Source organism: Scardinius erythrophthalmus (assembly GCF_964197995.2).
Source record: "Scardinius erythrophthalmus genome assembly, chromosome: 24".
In the NCBI taxonomy this organism is placed as follows: domain Eukaryota; kingdom Metazoa; phylum Chordata; class Actinopteri; order Cypriniformes; family Leuciscidae; genus Scardinius; species Scardinius erythrophthalmus.
The window spans coordinates 12,485,601-12,508,061 of NC_138244.1; the positions used below are offsets into that span (position 1 = coordinate 12,485,601).

Here is a 22,461-nt window from a genome sequence, read left to right on the forward strand (position 1 = left end):
AAATTATGACAAATGGGAATTTACAGGACCAACTTGCTGACATATTTTTCTGATATTTTTAATTAAAAATTTATTGTGATAAGAGGTGTAAAATCAAAAAACTTAAAAAGTCTTAGTTGTTACTTGTTTACAGAAATATCTGATTCCTTGGTGAAAATGTCGGCTGGTTTGATTTATCACAGGGGCAGTTGTTAGTGGCCTTGAAAGTTTCTTTTGTTTTGATTTATGAAGACTTTAAAGTTTATCTTTTCTGCCTCTCGTCTTGCCAGCCGTTTTGCTTTCATAGTAACAGTTACACACAAACATTACCAGACAACATCATATTGAAAAGAGGTCATTGTTGCTATAAATTTTACTCTGAAGAACAGAAAAGAACACTCAACATAATCATTTAGAGTAGACTATCACAGAATTAATGAATTGCTTCATTAAATATAAACAATCACTTCCTTCACTTCAGTCTCTCCCATTTTGTTCATCCTAAGTGTCTATAAACAAGTCTAAAAAGGTGATATTCAGTCACTAAGATCTCAGAAGCTATCAAGAGGTCACGAAAACTGCTGGATCTGCATCATATTGTGCTGTCACTTTCGTACACGAAGGCCATCCCTTAAACATTTAACTGAGATCCGTCTTTATTTGTCAAACGTTTAGGCCTTGGTGTAGCCGGAAACGTTGGCCAAGGAGCAGGACGTGGCTAAGCAGAGGCAGTTCTCATTAAATTGATGAGCTGAGATCTGGTCCTACTTCACCATCTGGAATTGTAGTCTGGCGTTCTGCTGAAAGCTGCTGACCCAGGATTCAACTCTTCAACTCAGGGAAGAGGAGAGCGAGGAAAAGAAAAAGTCTGTCATGTCAGCAGAAGTCACTGTGTCAAAGTCCTTTATCTTGTCATCAAGCTGAAGTGCTTTGGAATAACGGCTTGGATTAAACTAGCTCTTTGGCAGCACCAAGAGGCAGAGATCGAAAGTAAAGGGTAGATGGAAGTTGCCAATCTAGTCCCATGTACCCATCCTTCCACTTGTGATCATTTGTTGTTGTATTTTTACTCCATTAGAGTACTTCACACAAAGCATGAAATTCTGTCATTGTTTACTATCTGTCCATCTATCCATCTATCCATCTATCTATCTATCTATCTATCTATCTATCTATCTATCTATCTATCTATCTATCTATCTATCTATCTCATTCTAAAGCGCATATCTTTTCCTGCACAACATTTCATAAAAACATATCGTCCCTCATTATTCTGAAGTAAAGCAATCGAGGCTCAAGTCAGAATGCAATAGCCATTTGTGAGCGAATTATGCTTTCAAATTGTTCTTATTAATCGGTTCACACAGACAACAACTTAACAACTAACTGTCTGTCTGTAATATGATCCTCAGAGTTTGTGTATAAAGTTACCGAACTAATGCCATACTTAAATTAGTGAAAGTGACATGTGAAGGCCAAGTATGGTAACACATAGGCTACTCCAAATTTGTCCTCTGAATTTAACCCATCCAAGTTAGTGCTCACACATTAGGGAGTAGTGAACACACATACTGCAAACTGTGGACACACATACCTGGAGCAGTGGGCAGCCATTTTGCTGTGGCGCCCGGGGAGCGATTGGGGGTTAGGTGCCTTGCTCAAGGGCACCTCAGTCATTTCCTGCCAGTATTGAGAATCGAACCCACAACCTTCGGGTTATATGTCAGTGTAAATATGTCAGTGCTATTGTTTTGTCTCTAGATGCACACCAGTAATGTTGTTTTTTTCTAAAAGGCATGTTTAAAAAAGCTACTTAAATGCCCTAATTGAACTAAGGCCGAATCCTGGCCCTGTCTGTGAAACCAGGCCAATGAGTTTTAGTTAGCACTAGGTCTCACCTCATTTTCTTTGCTGAACTCCTTGTTCACACACACACCACCCACTCTTTGCTATTTCTGCTGTGAAAAAAAGACCATAGGTTTTTCTGGGCTCCCACGAGGGGTCGGAGAAATTCTGTAGATGTCTAATGCCGCATTTCTGAAACAACAGCGAAGAAAAAGAATGGCTCCCCTGGCCATTCAAATGCATTTTTCCACTTAACAAACAACAAATTATCTTAAAATAAAACCTAGCCGACTTTTACCCAAGTGCTCCACAGGCTCAAGAAAAACACAGCGGTCCAAGTGACCCTGAAAATATTTTGTTTTTCCAAAGCTCGCTATTGCATCAAAGAGATCTGACTTCAAGGTAGATCCTCTACCGACTTCATTTGTACAGCAGACTAATTGATAGCCCCAGATGATTTCCACTCGTTTGATGAATCTCTCTTGTGGTCCTCGGAGAGCATTTAAAGGAAATGAGAAATGTTACTGCTCACCCATGACAAAGGACACCAAAGTTTGAGTATGCTTGCGGAGTCTTGAGCTAACAGATCCCACTTGAAGCGGCGATTTATTGTAAACATGAGAAGACTTGTGATTAAAGTCATAAGTAATGAAACGGACAGGTCCGAAGACCATGGACGACCAATGTAACGGATGTCAACACTGACAGAGAACACACTATCTTTGTCAAATAAATAAAAGCTCTGTTAGCCACAGATGTGAGGTGAAATGAATCATCGTCGTCCTTATCAGCCGAAGGCTTCGGCGAAATGCAGTGTTACATCTCTGGACGTGAATTTTCCCTTGTCTGCTTCAAAACAATGCCCCACTGTTCATGCTGTTTCTCTCTCTTTCTCACACTCACAAATATGCACAGGTTCTAAAAGATTGGTCGTTGTGTCCGATGTTAGAAATTCCTTTTGATACACAGAGTGTGTCCTAAACAGACAGGGAGGATAGTAAAGTCACTGATATTGAGGGTGAAAATGAAGAGCGTTTTTGTCTGGTGGCAAAAAAAAAGGCCTCCGTCACTCCCATGGCCTTTATCTGCTGATACCGTTCACAACAGTGCAGTCAGCTGAACCAAATGCCACGTGCAAAGTACCAATAGCACTGCAGCACAGGTGGCTCAAAGAGTCCAATAGAGTTCAATACAACTCTATTTGTGGCAGTTTCAGTGGAAGTACGCTGGGTTAAGCTATGCAGTAATCATTAAAACAGACTATTTAAAAGTATGGCTGCAAGATATTATGTTTTAGCATGATACAAGACCAAACGCACCATTTACAGTAAATTATGTTGAATTTGCATTACCAAGTTCACCCACAAGTTCATCTCAGCTGATCGATTTAGACATTTACAGGTTTTTATCCAATTAATTCATGTTAAAGCTTTGAAAACAATAAGAGCGTCATATGTATAATTTTAAACCAACTGAAATAGTACTTTACAAAAAAATCTTTCATTTATTTACTACTTCGTAAAGTTATTTTTCACAGTTCATGCACATTTGCTGGACCAATATATATTTTTAGCGTAATTTCAGCTTCCGGAGTGCAATATATGATTCTATTGTTGTGAGATTTTAATTCCTGAGGTGAAATGTTTCGAAACATAATTTCGACAAACAGTTAAAGACATTTCAGACTTTTTCACATTCAATTGGATAGGAGCTAACTGGAAGTAAAATGGTCGCCAAGTGATGGCCTATTTTAAAAGAACATTTTTTTAATTGAGGGACAAATCCAAATCATTTTCTGTGCTAATGGACATACATAGAAAAGTGGCCTTGAAATGAAGTTAGACACAATGTTTCAGACCAATTACAGCTCAGTGTGGTTCCTTTCATTCGAAATTTCAAGCGATTCCGCATATTGTGATTATAAATCCTAATACTTCAAATTTAATCTTGCTAAACTCTTAATTTTAAGCATAGTTTAAATTTTTGGTCCCGGAATTAGTACTTGAACATTCAAAACATCTAGTTTTTTAAATGTTTTAAAATGTTGTTACTTGGTTATATGAACAGTAAGGGAACATTCCGTTTAGACGAACGTCCAAGAATGTTTAAGAAAAAAAAAACGTTCCACGAAATTCCACATTTCAAAAATTTTGAGAGCATTGTAGAAGACCAGATCACTTTGGAAGAACATTTGTTATAACTTTGAGAGAACCTTGCCAGAACGTTCTGAGAATGTTTCCTGTTAGCTGGGTTGTTGGTGCTACACAAGGCCTGAGGCATTAGAATATGCTATTAAAATATCCTGCAGGTTGTTGTGGATTTGTGGTAAACTGCCGATAAGGCAATGGCTGAGAATCGTCTGAGATCCGCTGAGGTATTTAAAACACCGCCTTGCCCTTAAAACCCCAAACGCAGAGAAATTCAGCATTTAAACAGATACGGGAAAGCATCCAACCTAAACCTAAACACAGAAAGGGTATCAGACGGAGTGGTACCGCCAGCTGCAAGGCCATTAATTAATTCATTTTGGTATGCTCACGCTGGAACAACCTTGAACATGTGGAAAGAGAAAAGAAAAACATCAACATTTGATTTAATTAGAACTCTGAGGGGTTTTAACAAATGCACGAACCCCTCTGACTTACACATCGTCCTGTCAAAGCATCGTTATATATTGCTCTTATACATTATGTGCTATACATACTATTGTTCTAAACGCAGGGTGATAGTTTAGGATGGGAGACACTGTGAAGACTTTCGCTCTACAAATAGCACACAATGGAACACTTATGGAAAAAGGGCTCCTTGTTTAATAAAAGCTGAGAGGTCTATATCCTAAGCACACACTATCAATCTCTGGAGATGAAATTTTTCAGTCTCCACTTAAGTTTATGGGGAGAGAAAACTTTACAGAGGCTGGCGGGGCTCCAGGAGAGAGGAGAATTATGTCGAGACGTTTCTTCAAAGATAGTATCTCTATGTTTGAGCGCCACGGCATCAGTTTAGTAGGAATCGAATACCACGTCTACAAATCACGATGAAGTGCTTATCTTGAGCCAGATCATGAGCGCTGAACTGAGCAACAAGTCGACGTTGTTGCAGAAAAGGGATCAGATCTGGAAATAATAAATGCTGAGGACGGATTGGTTTGATAAAAAGTCAAAAGCGCACCAGTACAAGGACACGAAGTTGTAGTGGGTGTAGATACAGGATCTTGTTTAGCTTGCGGTCACCGTTGTGATGTTTTTGGATCCATGACTCAGCTAGATAGAAATATTGTTCCGTAGTTTGTTTGTGTACTGGTTGTTTTCGGTGGTGAGGCATGCTGTTGACTCTGTGCTACTGTCTAAGCGTTATTTGAGGAGACATTCTGTTCTGTATCTTCAAGTCCACAACACGTAAGCTGAATCATTTTTATGGTTCAGCAATTAAAAATGCTAGTTTGGCATGAAGACGCTAGCAAATCCTTTCATGCCAGATCATTTGGCAACAAACTTACAAGAGTACAGTTACTTGAAGAGAGATGTCTCTGACTGCGTACGGGTTCATGGGCTGGTCAGGATAAGGGGCTTTCCGCAGGGAAGACTGTTTTCAATGTTATCATTTTGCTGAAGACTTTCACTCCAATTAGCAATAAAAACATCAACATTTTTAACAACAGATAATGTGTTAAATCACACTTAGTTCTTCAAATATTTTGTGATGACTGCTGTTAATAATTGAAATAATTTAAATCATCTAAAATGATTTGCTAACTATGATTTAAATTAGTTGTTTTTCATGACATTGCTTTGTTGTGGAAGTCATAGACTTTTAATCTCGCAATTGCAACTTTGTGACTTCACTTGTATCAGTTGCGACTTTCTGATAACTCACAATTTGACATATCTCGCTGTTATTGCTTTATCTCACAGTTGCAACTTTTCTCAGAATTGCGACTTTTTAACAGTTTATTTCCGGTCTTTTTCATTGGCATTTCGCCAGGACAACATAGATTATATATATACTGAAATGATCAGCAAACAACAATATGTCCTTTTTAACACAATTTGACAATGTATCTTGCAGCTGTGACTATCTCACAATTGCGACTTTTCTCAGAATTGTGGCTTTATAATTCAAAATTTGATATCTTGCAGTTGTGACTATTTCTCAGTTGCGACTTTTCTCAGAATTATGACTTTTTAACACAATTTGACAAAATATCTGGCAGTTGTGGCTTTATATCTTGCAATTATGATTTCTCATAAATGCAATTTCTAATCTCGCAGTTACCACTTTTTATCTCAAATTTGTGTCTTTAGATCTCACAATTGTGACTTCACTATCAATTGCGACTTTCTCATAATTGCTACTTTAAATCTCGCAATTGTGACTTCTTTTCTCAGAATTGTGACTTTACAACTCAAAAATTGACATTATATCTTGCAGTTATTACACTCACAGTTGCGACTTTTCTCAGCGACCTTTAACGTACAATTTGACAATATATCTTGCAGTTGTGACTATTTCTCAGTTGCGACTTTTCTCAGAATTATGACTTTTTAACACAATTTGACAAAATATCTGGCAGTTGTGGCTTTATATCTTGCAATTATGATTTCTCATAAATGCAATTTCTAATCTCGCAGTTGCCACTTTTTATCTCAAATAAAATGTGTCTTTAGATCTCACAATTGTGACTTCACTATCAATTGCGACTTTCTCATAATTGCTACTTTAAATCTCGCAATTGTGACTTCTTTTCTCAGAATTGCGACTTATAACTAAAAAATTTACATTATATCTTGCAGTTTATTTATATCTCACAGTTGCGGCTTTTTTCAGAATTGTGACTTTACAACTCAAAAATTGACATTATATCTTGCAGTTATTACACTCACAGTTGCGACTTTTCTCAGCGACCTTTAACGTACAATTTGACAATATATCTTACAGTTGTGACTATCTCACAATTGTGGTTGTATATCTTGCAATTATGGCTTTATCTCAGTTGTAGCTTTATATTGCACAATGTGACTTTATTTCTTATCTTAAAATGAATCTCACAATTACCTTCTTTTTTTTTTTTACTCTGAGGCAGAAACTGGCTTCCATAAGAAACCCCTCAAATCTTACCAACTTATTCGTTTTTTCTTAGCCGGTCAGCAGGGTGAGCAAGTCAGTGAAAGCACACTATATAAACACTCCTCAGGGACCAGAAAGTGATCCATCATTGTGCACTGCCATTGTAATGCTTCTAAGACTGATTAAGTCAAAGCCAGCTAAATCATCTGAATTCCTGCTGTGCTGTGGCCCTTGCTTTCTAGATTAAGATGAAAAGGCCTGCGCATTCCTCATTTGATAATTAATGATGCAACCGTAACGCGTTTCTGACGGTTGCGTAAGAGCTCATTAGCTATTACCTTCAACAATACACATTTGGATGAACACACTCTTTATTAAAAGTCTACAGCCTGAATGAAGCATCAACTGTTTACATTTAGTTAAAGAGCATGCGAAAGGTGAACGTCCTCACTGCAGTCCAGAAACAAAGTCTGGTTTCGAGGAAGTCATAAAATATATTTGTAAATGTAATAAGGGTGATAGCCGAAAAAAGAAAGTCTACTCGTGGCTTCCGATTTTGTTTAGGAATGATCTAAAATTAGAGCCAGTGGCACCAATAAGGCAGAATGGAACTGATCTGAATCTATTGACCTCTGAGCTCATTTTTCCTGTAATCTGACAGGTCGTAAGGTTGCACCAGTGGTCATTAATCTAGCAGTAGGGGATAAATACACATCTCTATTTCCCGCTGAAAATCTGACAGATTGATTCACAGATTATATTGTGCTAAAATCACAGAGTTAAAAAACGTATACGCAAAAATCACTCCTTCATATGCCTTTTTTTTTTTTTTTTTTTTTTGAGGGGGAGCTTGGTTATTAGAAAAGTAAACAAGATATCCAACATGTGGAATGCCAAATGCCCAAAAAAATTCTTTGGGAACAAAACAGTTCTTATTATTTGACAAAGGAGCTGCCACGCAAACATAAACACTGTGAAGAGTTTTGCACTGAGATCAGCCAAATCTGAGGTCCATGTAAAAATGTGAGTATATTGTTAGCATGATGTCTAATAAATTAATAGGCAAGCGGCAATGTCTCTTAGGGTCCTTTCCTAGATTATAACCACCGAAAGTTGATAACTATTGGAACACAAATTAAACTCATATACTGCACCATATGGATAGTTTAATTATAAAAATTCCTTATAAAGACTATATAGAACTATAAAAACAGCTATGAAAAATTAAATGAAAGGCTGTTTTCTAAAACAGTATAGGATATGCCATTCATGTCTTATGCAGTATGTGACAGAGGGAGAGAGAGAGCAATTGAGAAGCTTTGCTCATCACTGAGGAGCAGTTAAGGGTCGCTGACTGAACGTAATGGTGCACATCATTGAACCCTCACTGAGGGGGAGGTATCCATATCTATTTTCTCTCTTGGTTACAGAAACACTCTGCAACTTAAAATCAAAAGCAAAATGAGCCTGAAAAAAAAAAAAAAAGTTTGAAGCTTTAGGCCACTAATAAATGTTGACAAATACATGCTCTTTAAACTTGAGCACCAAATTAGCATATTATGATTTCTCAAGGATCATGTGACACTGAAGACTTGAATATTGATATTTTAAATTGTAATATGTCACAATATTACTGTATTTTTAATCAAATAAATGCAGCCATTGTGCAGACTTCTTTTAAAAATATGGAGAAAAAATATATACCAATTAAACTTATTTGCCTTGATATCAAATAAGACTACCTAAAAGAATATTAAGTCTTTGTCAAAATGCTGTATGTGTATTAGTGTAAGTGTACATAAATATTTAGAACCATAAATTGTGATTATAAACACTAAAATCTTTTTTGTTTCTGTTTCACTACACCTAGCTTGATTGTGAAAAAAACCTTAACCACATAACTTTTCTGAGTTTTCTGAGTGTAGTACTTCAACTAAGACCCTTGCAATACCCTTTAAAAGTTAGTAACTAAATACATTTGTGGCTTAATGGATCTCAGTGTGTCATTCACTAGTTCTGATTTAGCACAAGGGGAGGCCGTGTCGAGGAGGAGGCCGGACTGGGAGTAGAGACTGGGGGCATGCAAGTTTTACAAGATTCCCTGGAGTGAAGAAGCGCTCTCCATCATCTGGCTGTGACATCCCACTGAGTAAGACTTATGGGCTGACACCTCAATAGGGACACGGCTAATGCAGGACGGCATGTGGCTTAAGATAGGGCTCCTGATCGCCCGAAATGGCTCATCCTTTAAGTGGTGCACATTGCCGGCTGAACAGATATATAGGTGGGGATAAAATACTCCACGTATGGGGAGTACCGTGTACCCATGTGATCGCTTCTTGTCTCTTCAGAATTAAAAACGTATGGGCCTGCCATGGTGGTCCTTGAGGGGTATAATTCAATCAAAACAGCCGTCCGCTGAGCATTCCTATTCTCACTGGATTCGTAGTACGACGAGAAGATTAACAACTGGTTGAAAGAGAGAGGAGCAGTCAGAACTTTGGGTTTGGGCTAATTTAAGGCCATATAAATGATGTGGATGGTGAACTTTAAACTCTGCTGACCTTTGACAGTAGTGGGAAGGCGAAGATTATCTGCTCGTCTCTCAATTTGAGGTAAGATGAGAAGGCCAGAGTGTAGGTGATTCACAGCTGTAGAGGGAGAACAAGACAGCACTGTCTTTTTTTTTTTTTTTAAAGGAGGGTCTTGGGCTTGCAAAAAGTGAAATGTAAATATATATGTGTGCCTGGTTTGGTGCACTCTTTTGTCACCTTTAGGGCTTTAAAAACCCTAACTAAAATTGTGGCAGGACAATTTAAGGGATTGTAATGAGTCTGTTCTTTTTAGTGAATCAAACACAGCACAACCAGTGTAGGATGACTCCTGAATTAATGATTCTAACGAGTTATTTATTTTTAGTGAATTAAGCAAATAAAGTGCAACCAGTTTAGTCAGATTACCAAACAAATTATTCCAATGAGTTGGTTCATTTTGGTGAACCAAAAACATAAACTCAACTCAGTGTAGGCCAACTTTTTATGAGTCAGTTCTTTTTAGTAAAATATAACGCAACCAGTGTTCCATTCACCGAAATGATTCAAATGAGTTGGTTCTTTTTAGTTAATTGAAACATATGCACCGTAAAACTGCGATACTTAAATCAGGGTAGTTACTGGCTTGTTTTTTAATATGACAGTGTGTAGTTTAAGATAAACATTAAGCATTTTGTCAGTAGTATTTCATAAATATTGATGAACAAAATATGGCACTTTGGCAAGAATTGTTATAAATTTAATTATTGAAATTATCTCATCATCTGGCAATGGAATGTTCAGAAATGGAAGATTATTAAGAGGTACTGACCTGGCACCATTAAATTCTTTATCATTTCTAAATCAGGGTGCAGAAATTAAGCAAAGCACAGTGGCCTTAACATGAAGCGACAGCAACCCCTATAAACAGAAGTGAACTTGTTTGCGCTGAATGTTGTTCTAAAGTTAAACGAACACACAGCGGCCTAGCAGTGCGCATACAGACGGGTCAGGCTAATTTGCTGTGGCAGTCAGGACATGGTGATGGAATGTGAATGTCAGCAGGCTCTGTATTTACACACTATATAAAACCGACTAGTAATTAACACTAGGGCCCTCCCGCGCTCAAGTGTAATTGACTGTTTCAAAGGACTGCCACTTCATAATCCAGTGTGTGTATTAAAATTACGCTCTCCATATTGCCCACTCCTTCTAAGGATAAGGGTCAGTACTGCTGGCACAGTGGCTGAAACGCATAAGATTTCTTTACGAGGACATTAACATTTTGACATATTAATAATGAGTAAGTGTATTAAGGTGAACCTCTGAGGGACCTTGCGATTTCATCAGGAGGTGCGCATTTGCTTTCTGCTGGATGATTTTAGTACTAGGCGAACTGTTTTTGTGAGGCATGTTAATTTGAGATGGAAACTCATCTGGTTTATTTTCCTAAAATATAGCTTATTAAATATTACCGGCTGGGCTAGTATAAGTCGCATTATAGCATAAACCATGTTAACGCAAGAAAAAATAAACAAAATAAGCTCTGCAGATGACAAAATCTGTCATATTTAAAAAAATATATATAATAGAAAAAAAAAACCTTGCTTTAAAAACAGCTCATGTGGATCAACCAAAGTATCCACTTTCATTGTGACCAGTGCCGCCATATGCAACACATTTTATTTTGTCATCTTATTGCCCTAACATGTGTCCACACGGTCCCCACAGCCTATTTACCAAGGACATAAACTTAATGGCAGACTCATTTGCATTTGTTAATTTGGCTTGATATGTGCTAATTGATTCTTCTTACTTGTGTATTTTAATTATCCCAAGTTATAGTTGGCCACAGTTTGTGTACCAAATGTAAATTAGCAATGTTTGGTCATTAAATGCCCTCTGAGGAATGAGCATGCTAGCCTGGGAATAATGAGTGTTAATTAGCTTGTGCAGCATAATTAACAGGTTTTATGTGCAACACTTACATTGTTTAGCGATGGGTTAACATGATGCTTTACTATTTTAAGAAAGTCTGCAAAAAGTAAAGCTGTTTGTAATAATGAACATTTATTCAGTTAAATTATTTGGAAATATATTAACAATGAACACAAATATCATATTTACTGTATTAAATCAGATGGAGGGTAAGAAATATATCTAAGCAAACACATTTGAAACATTTGAATACAACAGCAACATTACCAACGTATTCCTTTCTAATCCATATCAATCAATTTTGCGTCTTTTTTGAGGCGTTAAACCTTCAGATGACATAAATTCCTGGATTTTTGCAATTTGGGCCATTATGTCAGATTGTTTCCGTTCCTCTTTTTCTTCAGAACTAGATGCCATAGGCCGGGTCTGTTTCTCCAGGCTCTGGAGTTTGGGAGGAGGAACTGTAGGAGTGCAGTCTTGTCGCAGCCCATTACCCACAGAAGAAGAGACTGGACTGCCACTCAGAGGCGAGCTGTAGGAGATAAGAACTTGATTCTCCTGCGGGAAAATAAAGTGGGTCATAAAAGTGCCATGACACTACCTTGATTTAATTCTTATGGACATATTAATAGCAATGAAAAGTGAAACCACCAAATTTGGTCTACTGCCATCATGTTAAGTTTTTTAAGAAAAAAAAAAACAAAAAAGAGAAACGATCACATTGAGTGTTTCAAAATTACAATACATTTAAATAGTTTAAAAATGACTGATGTTCTCATATAGTCTTTGCATGTATTTTATGTAATTCTTATTTTATTTAAAATATATACTTCAAAACTTTATTTTGCTTTGTAACTCATGGAGGCAAAAAAAAAAAAAAAAAATGTAGAAAAGTAAAAACATCCATTTTGATTGATTTCATTTGAGTAGCCCAGCATAAAACATAGTTGAAACCAGATAACCATGTTACTGAAAACAACAGACTGCAAAACGATCTCTGGTTTATTCCCTATTAGCAGCTTAGCTCCCTTTGGAGTTGGGCTTCATTTCTGTGATTTATACTCGCAGACTTTTGTCCTGCTGTTTTCTATCAACATTTAATTGAGAAAAATGCTGCCATTTCACCCTGCTGAAATACTTCTGGGAATGGAAGTTGTCTTTGGGCACTCAGCGTGTTCTACAGCGTTAACTCACTAGATTCTTCACTGGCCTGTGTTTGTAAACTTACTTTCTCCAGTAACATTTGAGAAAAAGTCTGCTTGATTGCATTCCACTCTCCTTGACAGTCGTTCTTTTGGTGGGGACGATTGCTTGGAGTTTCCAATCTTTCAGGTGTCTTCATTACGGCTGTGAAAATAGGATTTAAATTTTACATTTATTGTGGTCAGATATTGATTCTTATTATTGAACTCTATTAACATAACAAGACATGCCTCTTTTTGTCAATTTATCCTTCATAAAAAGGGGAGCACATAATGGAGAAACAAGCTCTTGAAATCCAGAGGACCACGGCTCAGTTCTTGAGGTTGATGTTGGATGTGGCTTCTTTTTCCCTTTTATGTAAGTCTCCCATGCAAAGGATGACTCATATCTACTATTTCCAGAATGGTTTGAAGTATCTCCCATTGAAATGCTCTCCTGGTCAACATCTGATTGGTCATTTGCTGTTGTAGACCCAGGAGAAGAAGCATCTTGGTCAGAGTTTGTGATCTTGGCTTCTTCAGAAGAAACACCCAGTTCAATATGTTGCGCTTTCAATGGTTGTGAAAGAAAAGTCCCATCTTCTTTTTGAGCATTATTTTCTGATATGACCTCCACTGTGTCAACTGCAGTCACTGAAGTGGTCTGATCAACATGAGGCAACTGTTTAGATTCCACTTCACTGACCACATTATAGAGGCTTGTTTCAGTCGAGTCATCAGCTTGGGAAACCTGGCTTTGCAAAGGTTCACAGATCAATTCAGGTGATGAGAACTGATCTTTGGACTCTAAAGATGTTGTGGCACTTGCACTATCAAAAGTGGTTTCAGGCTCCTCATATACAGGTTTGTGGCATAGACTTGGCTGGGCGACAATCAAACCTTCTGTAATGTTCGTTTTGTCGTAAAAGACAACTGTGTCTTGAGTATTTGAATTTGCAGTTTTTTCTTCTGAAAGTCTCTCTGCAGTTGTTTGACTTTCCTTTTGTGAAACACTGTGGATAAATTCAGGTATGGCAGTCTGGTGGTCTTTGTATTCTTTAGACAGAGATGTAGCATATCCCTGGCTGTCCATGTGTTTATCTGATGTCTGGGATTCAGTCACTTCAGAAATACACAGATTCTGCTCCAGCGGTCTATCTTTCGGTTCCAAAGCCAAAGGGTCTCCGTCTACGCCATAAACAGACCTGGTTTCAGGCCCTGATAGCTCAGCGAGACGACTGTCTGTGTCACTTTGGGCTGGGTTTGAGGGGCATCCTTTATCAACTGTATTGCAGACTGCCTCACTTTCACTGACACCCGTTTTTGTTTCATCACACAACTTCGTCTTGAGATTAACATCCTCAGGTCTTGAGATGTTATCAGACCCATCGGTTGAAACCGATGGTGAGAGTACAGGTACTATTCTATCTACCTGCATGAAAATGTCAAGTTCCTTGTTGTTATCAGAGTGGCCATCTTTTCTATCCTTCTGAGACTCAATACTTTCATCTGTGTAAGGAAATTAAATGCATGCATCATTATGAGAGAAAAATTAGAAGTACATGTAGGCTTTCTTGATAAAGAGACTCCAGTAACCACCTCCCTGCACTTCACATCATTCTGTATAACACTATTAGTTATAGTGGCGCCAAGCTTGGCTGGAGAAGACAATTTAGCATTCTTTCTTACCTGGTATGTCTTTATCAGGGTGACTTGTTGGTTCACGGTTATCATGAGGACTAATAAGACTGTCCTCAAGATCTTTATGGAGACTGCTCTCCTTCACAAGGTTAATCTCGTTAGATATTGTACCAAGAGAATTTTCTTGATCTTTTAGGGCAATCTGTAATAAAAGATCACAGTCAGATTATAATTCAATCATTTAACGTAAATATTGTCAAATGCCTCTTCAAAAATGGTGAGGTTTAGACCTATTTATCCATGTACAATACCTAATCTACATGCTTATTAAACAATCACTGGTTCTGAATTTATATGTAATCATCCCACCTCAGAGTTATGACGGTCTTTGACCTTATGGACTGCAGAAATAGACAGCGCTTTGTGCTGTTCCTGGAGTTGATTATATGCCTGTTTTACCACTTTCAACTCTTCCTGATTTGCCTCCGTTGACATTTGCAATTGCAGAATCTGTGAGAACACCAATATTATGATTTTTTATTCCATTCCATTTAAAAACTAAATTAATTAAAAAATGTATATATAAATTTAACAACAACAACAAATGGTTTAAAAAAAATCACAGTTCCCGCTCTTTCTTTAGCAGAACAGTGATGATTTGTAGAACTTGCCATCACCTCCTTTTTCCAAGTTAGTTTAGAATTTTGGTATTCATCTTTCAGACGAGCAATGCTGTTGTCTCTTTCTTTAGTCCTCTCTTGGTTCAATTCATGTTCTGTTTTAAGGATCTGCAATGAAATTAATCACCCAGAAAATTTTTAATGCAATAATAAATTTTTATGTGTTTATTTAACCTGGACAGAAAATTCCAAACAGATGGAGAGGCCAATACAAATCAGTTGGCTTTTGTCATGTTAATAATGGTTTTAATCAGTGAATGACTAAGTGAATTAAATAGAGGAATGGAGGGAATAAAAGAGAAGGAGGCTGTAAACGGTCATTAAACACACTTACTATTATTGAGTTGCACTTTGTGTGTTGTAAATGTGCAAAAGTGATTTTCAGCTCACTCAATCAAGTTTATGAGTACTAGGTGACCATTGTTTACTTCTGCATATTTATACCTTATTAAGATTATCATTTTCAGATTAATCAGATTTTGCATTTTTATTTCGTGTATACTAGATGTGTTTATCTACTGGATCCAGTTCCAAATGTTAATGATAATTTAAAAAAAAATGTAGTGTACAGATGCAGATACAGATAGTACAAAAATGTAGGTGTCTATGGGGGAAAAAAACTATAATTTGTACAAAAAATTTAAATAAAAAAATGTAAAAATAGTTGCAGATTTTTGTGTTATTTAAGCTGAAGGTGATTTTGCAGGTGGAGTTGGGTTTGGGAAGCCTGACCTGATATTCCACATGGTGTCTGCAGAGCTCCTGCTCTGCTCGGCACAGAGCTTCTGTCTGTGTCTGCAGCAATCTCTGATTGTGCTGGAGGGATCTCAATACCTCCTGACACACACACATTGGGTTTACACATTGTATGGGGACTTTCCATAGACATAATGATTTTTATACTATACTAAACTGTATATTCTATCCCCTAACCCTACCCATCATTTAACCATACCCATGATTTATAAGCTGTTTTTCTCATGTGGACCAAAAATGTCCCCACAACATTTTGTCCCCATAACGCAGGTTTACAAGCACTATACACACACGCCACTTTTTCAAGACTCTTCACAGTTCTCCAAACCAACTTTCATCTTGGCACAGCAATTCATTTCACATGAAACTGAAACTACCAAAACACTTCATACATATTTCAAATCAAGTAAATTGAAAGAAGTCATTAAATGCATTTTGTACCAAAGCAGAAAGCAATGATAAATGATCCACAGTTTAGCCCACAGAGACTGCGTTTGTGCTCACTATGTGAAGTGTTTTGAAAAAGAAACTTTTTGTAAAAAAAATATATATAAATATCACACAAAAAGGTCCAGATTTTTTTTTCTGAAGAGCTTACCTGCTTCTCTGCCCTCTCTGTGGCGGTCTCATTTCTCAGTTTTTGGTTAAGTTCTGTTTCCTAAAAAAAAAATTACATTTAAAAACATCCTGGTATCATCTTTTGCTATTAACAAATGTAAAGAGATTCTACCACAAAGAGTCTCTGCTGAAGTTGTTGAAACTCTTGTTCTTTTAGAACATTCTGTAAACGTTCCTCTCCGGGTTTGCAGACCGATGACACTTTGAATGTAACCAACTCTTTGTTGAGTCTCGCCAAATCCTAAATGTGAAGTAAAAAGGGGCAACAATATGTGATGCAGTGATGGAGCACTTCTCCTAACTTCAAAGCAAATCTTTCTTTTACCTCTTTTAAGGCTTTAATCGTAGATTCTTGTTTCTCATTGATGGATGTGAGTTTTTTATTAATTCGCATGGCCTCTTCAACTAAAAAAAAAAAAGATTTAAAAAGCTTGGCATTGCTACACAGGCTTTCATTTAGCATTCACCTACAAAGGCCAAATAATTCATGTCCACAGAGTGACAAATCAATTCACTGATGCAAAGCAAAGGAGTTTTTTTAACATCAAATCTGTCCAGAGTGAATGAAGAAAGATTATGAATACCAGAATACAAGCACAATTTTTTTAGCAGTGACTATCATTGCTTTGCATAAATAGCGATAATAGAGTTTGAAGGCAAAAGATAATCAGGTTTAAACCCTGACTCAACATAAACTGAAGTTTCATTTTAATTAAATGTTTCACTAGGACGATGTTTGCCAGTTATAACAGTCATACCATTTTGTTCAAGTTTCTGATGGGCCTGTTTGACCATGGCACACTGTCTGGAGAGGGCGGCGAAACGCCTCTCCACTTCTCCCAACTGATTCAGGTGGCTGTCTTTCGTTTGTGTCTGCAGCTGCAACTTTTGCTCCTGTAAAGTTTAAAAACACATTGTCCTCCCTTCGAAGAGGAATATCCCAATTCGCATGTACAAGTAATAACAGTTCTTCTTCTCGGCAAGGGCAGACCATGAATATATACTGCATCGGAGAGTTTGAAGACCTTTGTTTAACATCTCGGCTGAGTGCTCCTTTCTGCTAGATAAGGAGTCAACTTCCAAACATGCCTGAGGGGCTTTTATGCGAAGCGCAGCCCGTTACTGTTTGATTGTCTGTATCAAACTGATTCCCCTCTCCGCCATTGAAAGGTTAAACAGAGCGAGGCTCTGATATAAAATATTTTAATAGTGGTATTTTCACAGCGGCGCTGGCGGTTCACGTGTCACGCCCTCCCTATCCGTTACTCCTGATGATCCGCTCTCCCTCTCAGTTCCTCCTCTTTAATTCTTCCCACTCCCACTTGCCTCTGTCAACAATTTATATAATTGGAAATCCTTACCAGCTCGCTTAATTTCTTCTCCAAACTGTACCTGAGCAACTGCAAGACAGTAGTAAAAGAAAATGGTTTCAGTGTTTTTTTTTGTCATTTTATTATTATTTTAATACTATATTAAACCATTTGAATAAAAATGAAAGGAAAAGGCACATTATTAAGAGCAAAGCCTAAAATAACCTGTTATTTACTATTAATATTATAATTATAATATTATACTAATTGTATTGCTTTTTACCACAGACTATGTTAATAATTTAAAGTCCCCCTGTAGTCAAAAATGTTAATCTTCATGCCTTAAAATTGCTTGAATGTAACTCTACATAGTTACATGTAACTCGGACTCTCGGATCTATGATTATGCAAATTAGCCCTGCCTCCACTCACAGTCACTGAGCTCACACGTTGACGTGATTGGTTACAAGGTAGTTTGTGATGTCAGAAACACCAGCGATTTCAAACCGTGTGTTTGAGACTCTCTGAGGAGAAATACTCAGCAATATTGTTGACTTATGAATTTGCACATGGTTTGTCTTGAAGCACATTGACATATAAACAACATTAAAAGCTTGATTTTCACCACAGGGGGACTTTAACAACTTCCATAATTCTGTAAATCATGTCTTAGACAACTGATGTGGTGTTCAAGAATACATCACAATAATAGCTGTGTTTATATACGAATCAAATTGCTCAGATTACCATTACCAAATAAAAGGGTAACAAGGGCCTTTATTGGCTAATCGTACGGTTGAACCGAGGGTGTGATGAACCGTAGGAGAAAGCATACATCACCCATGTGACATCATTTATCTGACAACACCAAATAGACCTACACAGACCCCCACTCAAAAGGTCAGTGATGAGATGGATTTTCCCACTGTTTTAGATAAATGTCCCTAAAGCAAGGTACAGAAGATCTTGTCATGTGTTGTTATTGTATTGATTATGTGTACCTGCAGCAGTTTTAGTTCTTCCTTGAGGCTGATGATCTCTTTGTCTTTCAGTTCAGCAGCCAGCTGGTTTTTACCCTTAAAGAGGTCATTAATATTTAGTCAAGTGATGACTAATTAAGTATTTTTAATAGTTTTTTAAAATAGTTACTGTTAAAGAATAAATCAAAATATTGATAAGAACATAAAACATAGCACAGATTGAAATAAGAAATATAAAGCAACTAACCTTTTCTCCCTCAATTCTCTGGATTTGGGCCTGAAACTTTAAATTAGACAAAATAATTTCAATATTCATGTGTGTATATAAAATCTTGCATACATAGACTGAGTGTGATATCATACCTGTTTTTTTACAGCAGCAAGTGATTCTGAATTTTCAGTTGACATTTTAGAATTCTGACTTTGTAAAGTCTCCTGCAAAAATATAAGAATAAATCATTAATATGGACATAAACTTTATCAATATAAATAGTTTTGTTTCTATAAATGCTCAGTCAGTTCCTAAAAATGTTTAACAGTGGAATCCTGGGAAGTTAGTGGAAAAACAACAGTATTTTCATCATTCCTAACAAACCTTTTGCCATTCTAACTCCTGTTTCTCCAGCACAAGTTTACAAATCTGCTCCTCATATCTTGTTTCAGCATCCTGTATCCAAAATGTCAACAAAACACCATTTTATTAATCATCAATAATGAATAAATTCACAAGAAAGGAATAGATTACATTTTGTACAGGTATCTGAACATAAGAAAGGAGATTTTAGCATATAAAGCCATCATTGTCATCCAGTACTGCAGGTTTCGGTCAATGGTTTTCGACATAGTGGCTTTTATGTGCGTGTAGGAGTTTATTTACATTTTCCTAATAAAGTGTGCTACTTGCAAAGCTGTTAACGTTTCGCAGACGGACAATAAATTGAATAAATGGGGTTTGCAGGTAAAATAAATAAAAAGAGCACTAAAATTGGTGGGTCATATTAATCTTTCAGGACAGAGACTGATCACATATGTGATTAGATGCATTAAATCTAATAAAACAATGAGAGAGAGAAAAACATGTGTAATGCATCAGGACAATTCGCTTTCAGCATCTGAACGAATTTCCTGTGTCTGGCAAAACGACTGACAACATCCCAAGCTAATACAGTCATTTTAATGGAACACGCTTTGCACTCTCTTAAAAGAACACAAGAAGTGACTGCATTCAGCTGAGCGCGTTTGTCTGGCAGGAAATCCTCCATCTTAACCCCGGCCCTATAAACCAGAGAACTACAAAGTGTTAGTTTAATGGCATGCCTGAGGATCACATTGATTTAATGCCTTTGTTCCTCACCAACATCATAATAACAGTAAAACATGAGAGATACAATTGTTTATTTTTGCTCGTACAACCTTTAAACATGTCCAGCGTCGGGTTTTAAGTGCTTTGCTCGAGGGTACCAGTCATGCAAGCAAATATGTGAATTTGTCAGGTCTGCTGCATGACCCCATTCTAATGTAAGTGTAACTTCTGCTGGCTTATGTCCAGATGGACAGAAAGTGCTGCTCGCTTTAAGTTCTTCTGAACGCTCATCGCACTCCTCCTCACACAAAATTACATTCCTCAGTTCCTCACGAGAACCTTGATGTCATTGGGATACTAATAGGCTGACAGTCCTAATACATTGAGATGTCATTTAGCAGCCTTTTAGAGGGCTGATATTTGTTTGAGATTGCTCAATAAGTAGGTTAAGACTATTACGAAAATTTCTCAGCCAAGAGAATAATTTGTGCGCAAATTATATTATGTAATTAGTTTCTACCTGATCTGACGCTTATAATATTACTCAGTGTTGTTTGGTTAACTCAGTCATTTTAAATATTATTTAGAGTGTATTATTTCATTGCTTTCTATCATAGTTATTGCACTTTTTAAATGTTAATAAAAACAAAGAAGAAAATATGTATTAATATTATAAGTAAAGATAAATGAGATAAATACCAACTAACTAACTAAATAAACAGGGTGGGAAGCCAATCAAAGGTAACACTGTTTTTGTCTTTATCTCATTAGGTAATCAGTTAAAAAATGTGTCTTTAATTGCTGAGCCTAGCAGGGTACTAATGGTAATACAACAACAAAAACCTTTAAAAAAAACAACAACAACGCAATAAACATCATTGTTACCTCCAACCTTGCATCCTAACTTTGTCTTATCTAGCAAAACTGCCCCTTTTCCAGTTTTACACATTTAGAAACACTTTAGTTTAGGGTCCAATTCTCACTATTAAATAGTTGCATATTACCATGTGTATTACTAGGATATTGGCTGTTTATTAGTACTTATAAAGCACATATTAATCTGTGGTCTTATTCTGCATGATCATATTCTATATAATCCTTAATCCTACCCAATACCTCAACTAAACAGCTACCTTGCTAACTATTAATAAGCAGTAATTATGATTTTACTGAAGCAAAAGTTGTAGTTAATAGTGAGAATTGGCCCTAAACTAAAGTGTGACCACACATTTTATCTAATCAGAAAACCGAGGTGAAAGTAAGACACCATACCCTGTGAATATACAACTCCTCAACCGCCTCCAGGAGACTTGTTTTAAATTCCAGTACTTGCACTGAGATGGTACGGCCATCATTCTCCACGCCAATGTTTGAGGTCTTCGGTTGACAGAGAGCACCTTCATCTTCCATCTACAGGCAAAAACAGCAGGAGTGTGTGTAAATCTTGGAGCTTTATTTGTGTGTAATTTAAAACACATCATTCTGCTTTGGAATATTTCCACTTACCAAGGAGAAAAGCTCTGTTCCGGACTCTACGCTCAACTCCATTGCACTAGGGGAAAGACTTTAAGCACCTAAACAGAACTTACAGATCAAATCTGATGTTTTTGAATGTTTTTAAAACAGCAACAATATGGTTAAATAAACCAGTGTTCAATAAAAAAATGACATAAAATGATCAAAATAAACTTTCGTCTGCCCAATAATACAGTATTTTAGCTCAACTGTAGGCCGTTTGCTGTTGGGAATCAACTGCACGACTCTTAACAGGGATCATCCAATCAGAATTTAGAGCTGGAACTATTGGTTTTATAGTGCGGCATATGACAAAAACAACTGCCACTACATAAATTTTGCCTCATAAGAATATAAAAAGCGCTACTGTAGACAAAGATCATGCAATTGCATCAAAATAAGCTTTTTAAATCCCATCTCGAACCTATCAAGGTGAAAATGGCGCCATGGTAAGAGTGTAGGCTAATAGGGGTCAGGGCCATAACACCGGATGGACAGATGGCTCTGTCATTCAGAAGGAATTATATAAGATATTTAATTTGATCTGTGCTTGGTCCACTGTATCGCCATCATCATGACTGACTTGGAAAGTGGGAGGGCTTCATTCTGCCTGGTGTTTTAATAGAAGAAAGGCTTTCGTCCATTTAGTCGCTGCTGATATATCAATCATGTGCAGGAATTAAATGATCCCGTTAGAATTTGCTACTATCACAAATGACCTGGAGGGCCAATGTCTTTATTCGCTTCCACCGCTGATTCACCTCAGCAGATATTAAACAACTTTATAAGCCATGAAAGGCAAAATTAAAAGGACACCATCCATAAAATGGGATAATTCCCTGTCTGCGGAGTGATGTCCATATTACTGTTTGTAAACTGACTCACATAACCACTGATCTGTAAATGTGAATGGCAGACTTCAGGTGAAAATCTGCAATGGTCAGATTTAACCTTTGACCTCAGCTGATCAAATTTACAAGAGAGAAATCTGGATTTAATGTCTGAGAAGACTTTTAACCCCAGAATAACATAGTTCTGAGTTATTAAGCAATATTCTGCCATGGTAAACAAGAAATAACCATGGTTAGCACAGTTTTGGGAAAATTTATATTTTAAT

The 22,461-nt window shown here is 37.0% G+C and overlaps 1 protein-coding gene across 1 annotated transcript; it reads right to left on the reverse strand.

Moving 5' to 3' along the window:
* Positions 1–11,477: 11,477 nt before the first annotated feature.
* ccdc73 (coiled-coil domain containing 73) lies at positions 11,478–21,239 on the reverse strand (the record flags this gene model as incomplete). The annotated part of the gene is made up of 17 exons (XM_081355837.1): positions 11,478–11,918; positions 12,589–12,707; positions 12,794–14,050; positions 14,231–14,384; positions 14,552–14,692; positions 14,860–14,970; positions 15,595–15,699; positions 16,217–16,276; positions 16,349–16,477; positions 16,562–16,641; positions 16,995–17,130; positions 17,598–17,636; positions 18,548–18,622; positions 18,774–18,809; positions 18,890–18,961; positions 19,122–19,193; positions 21,102–21,239. The coding sequence occupies 17 exons, from the start codon at positions 21,237–21,239 to the stop codon at positions 11,652–11,654; spliced, it is 2,991 nt and encodes a 996-aa protein (XP_081211963.1). The 3' UTR covers positions 11,478–11,651.
* Positions 21,240–22,461: the final 1,222 nt, after the last annotated feature.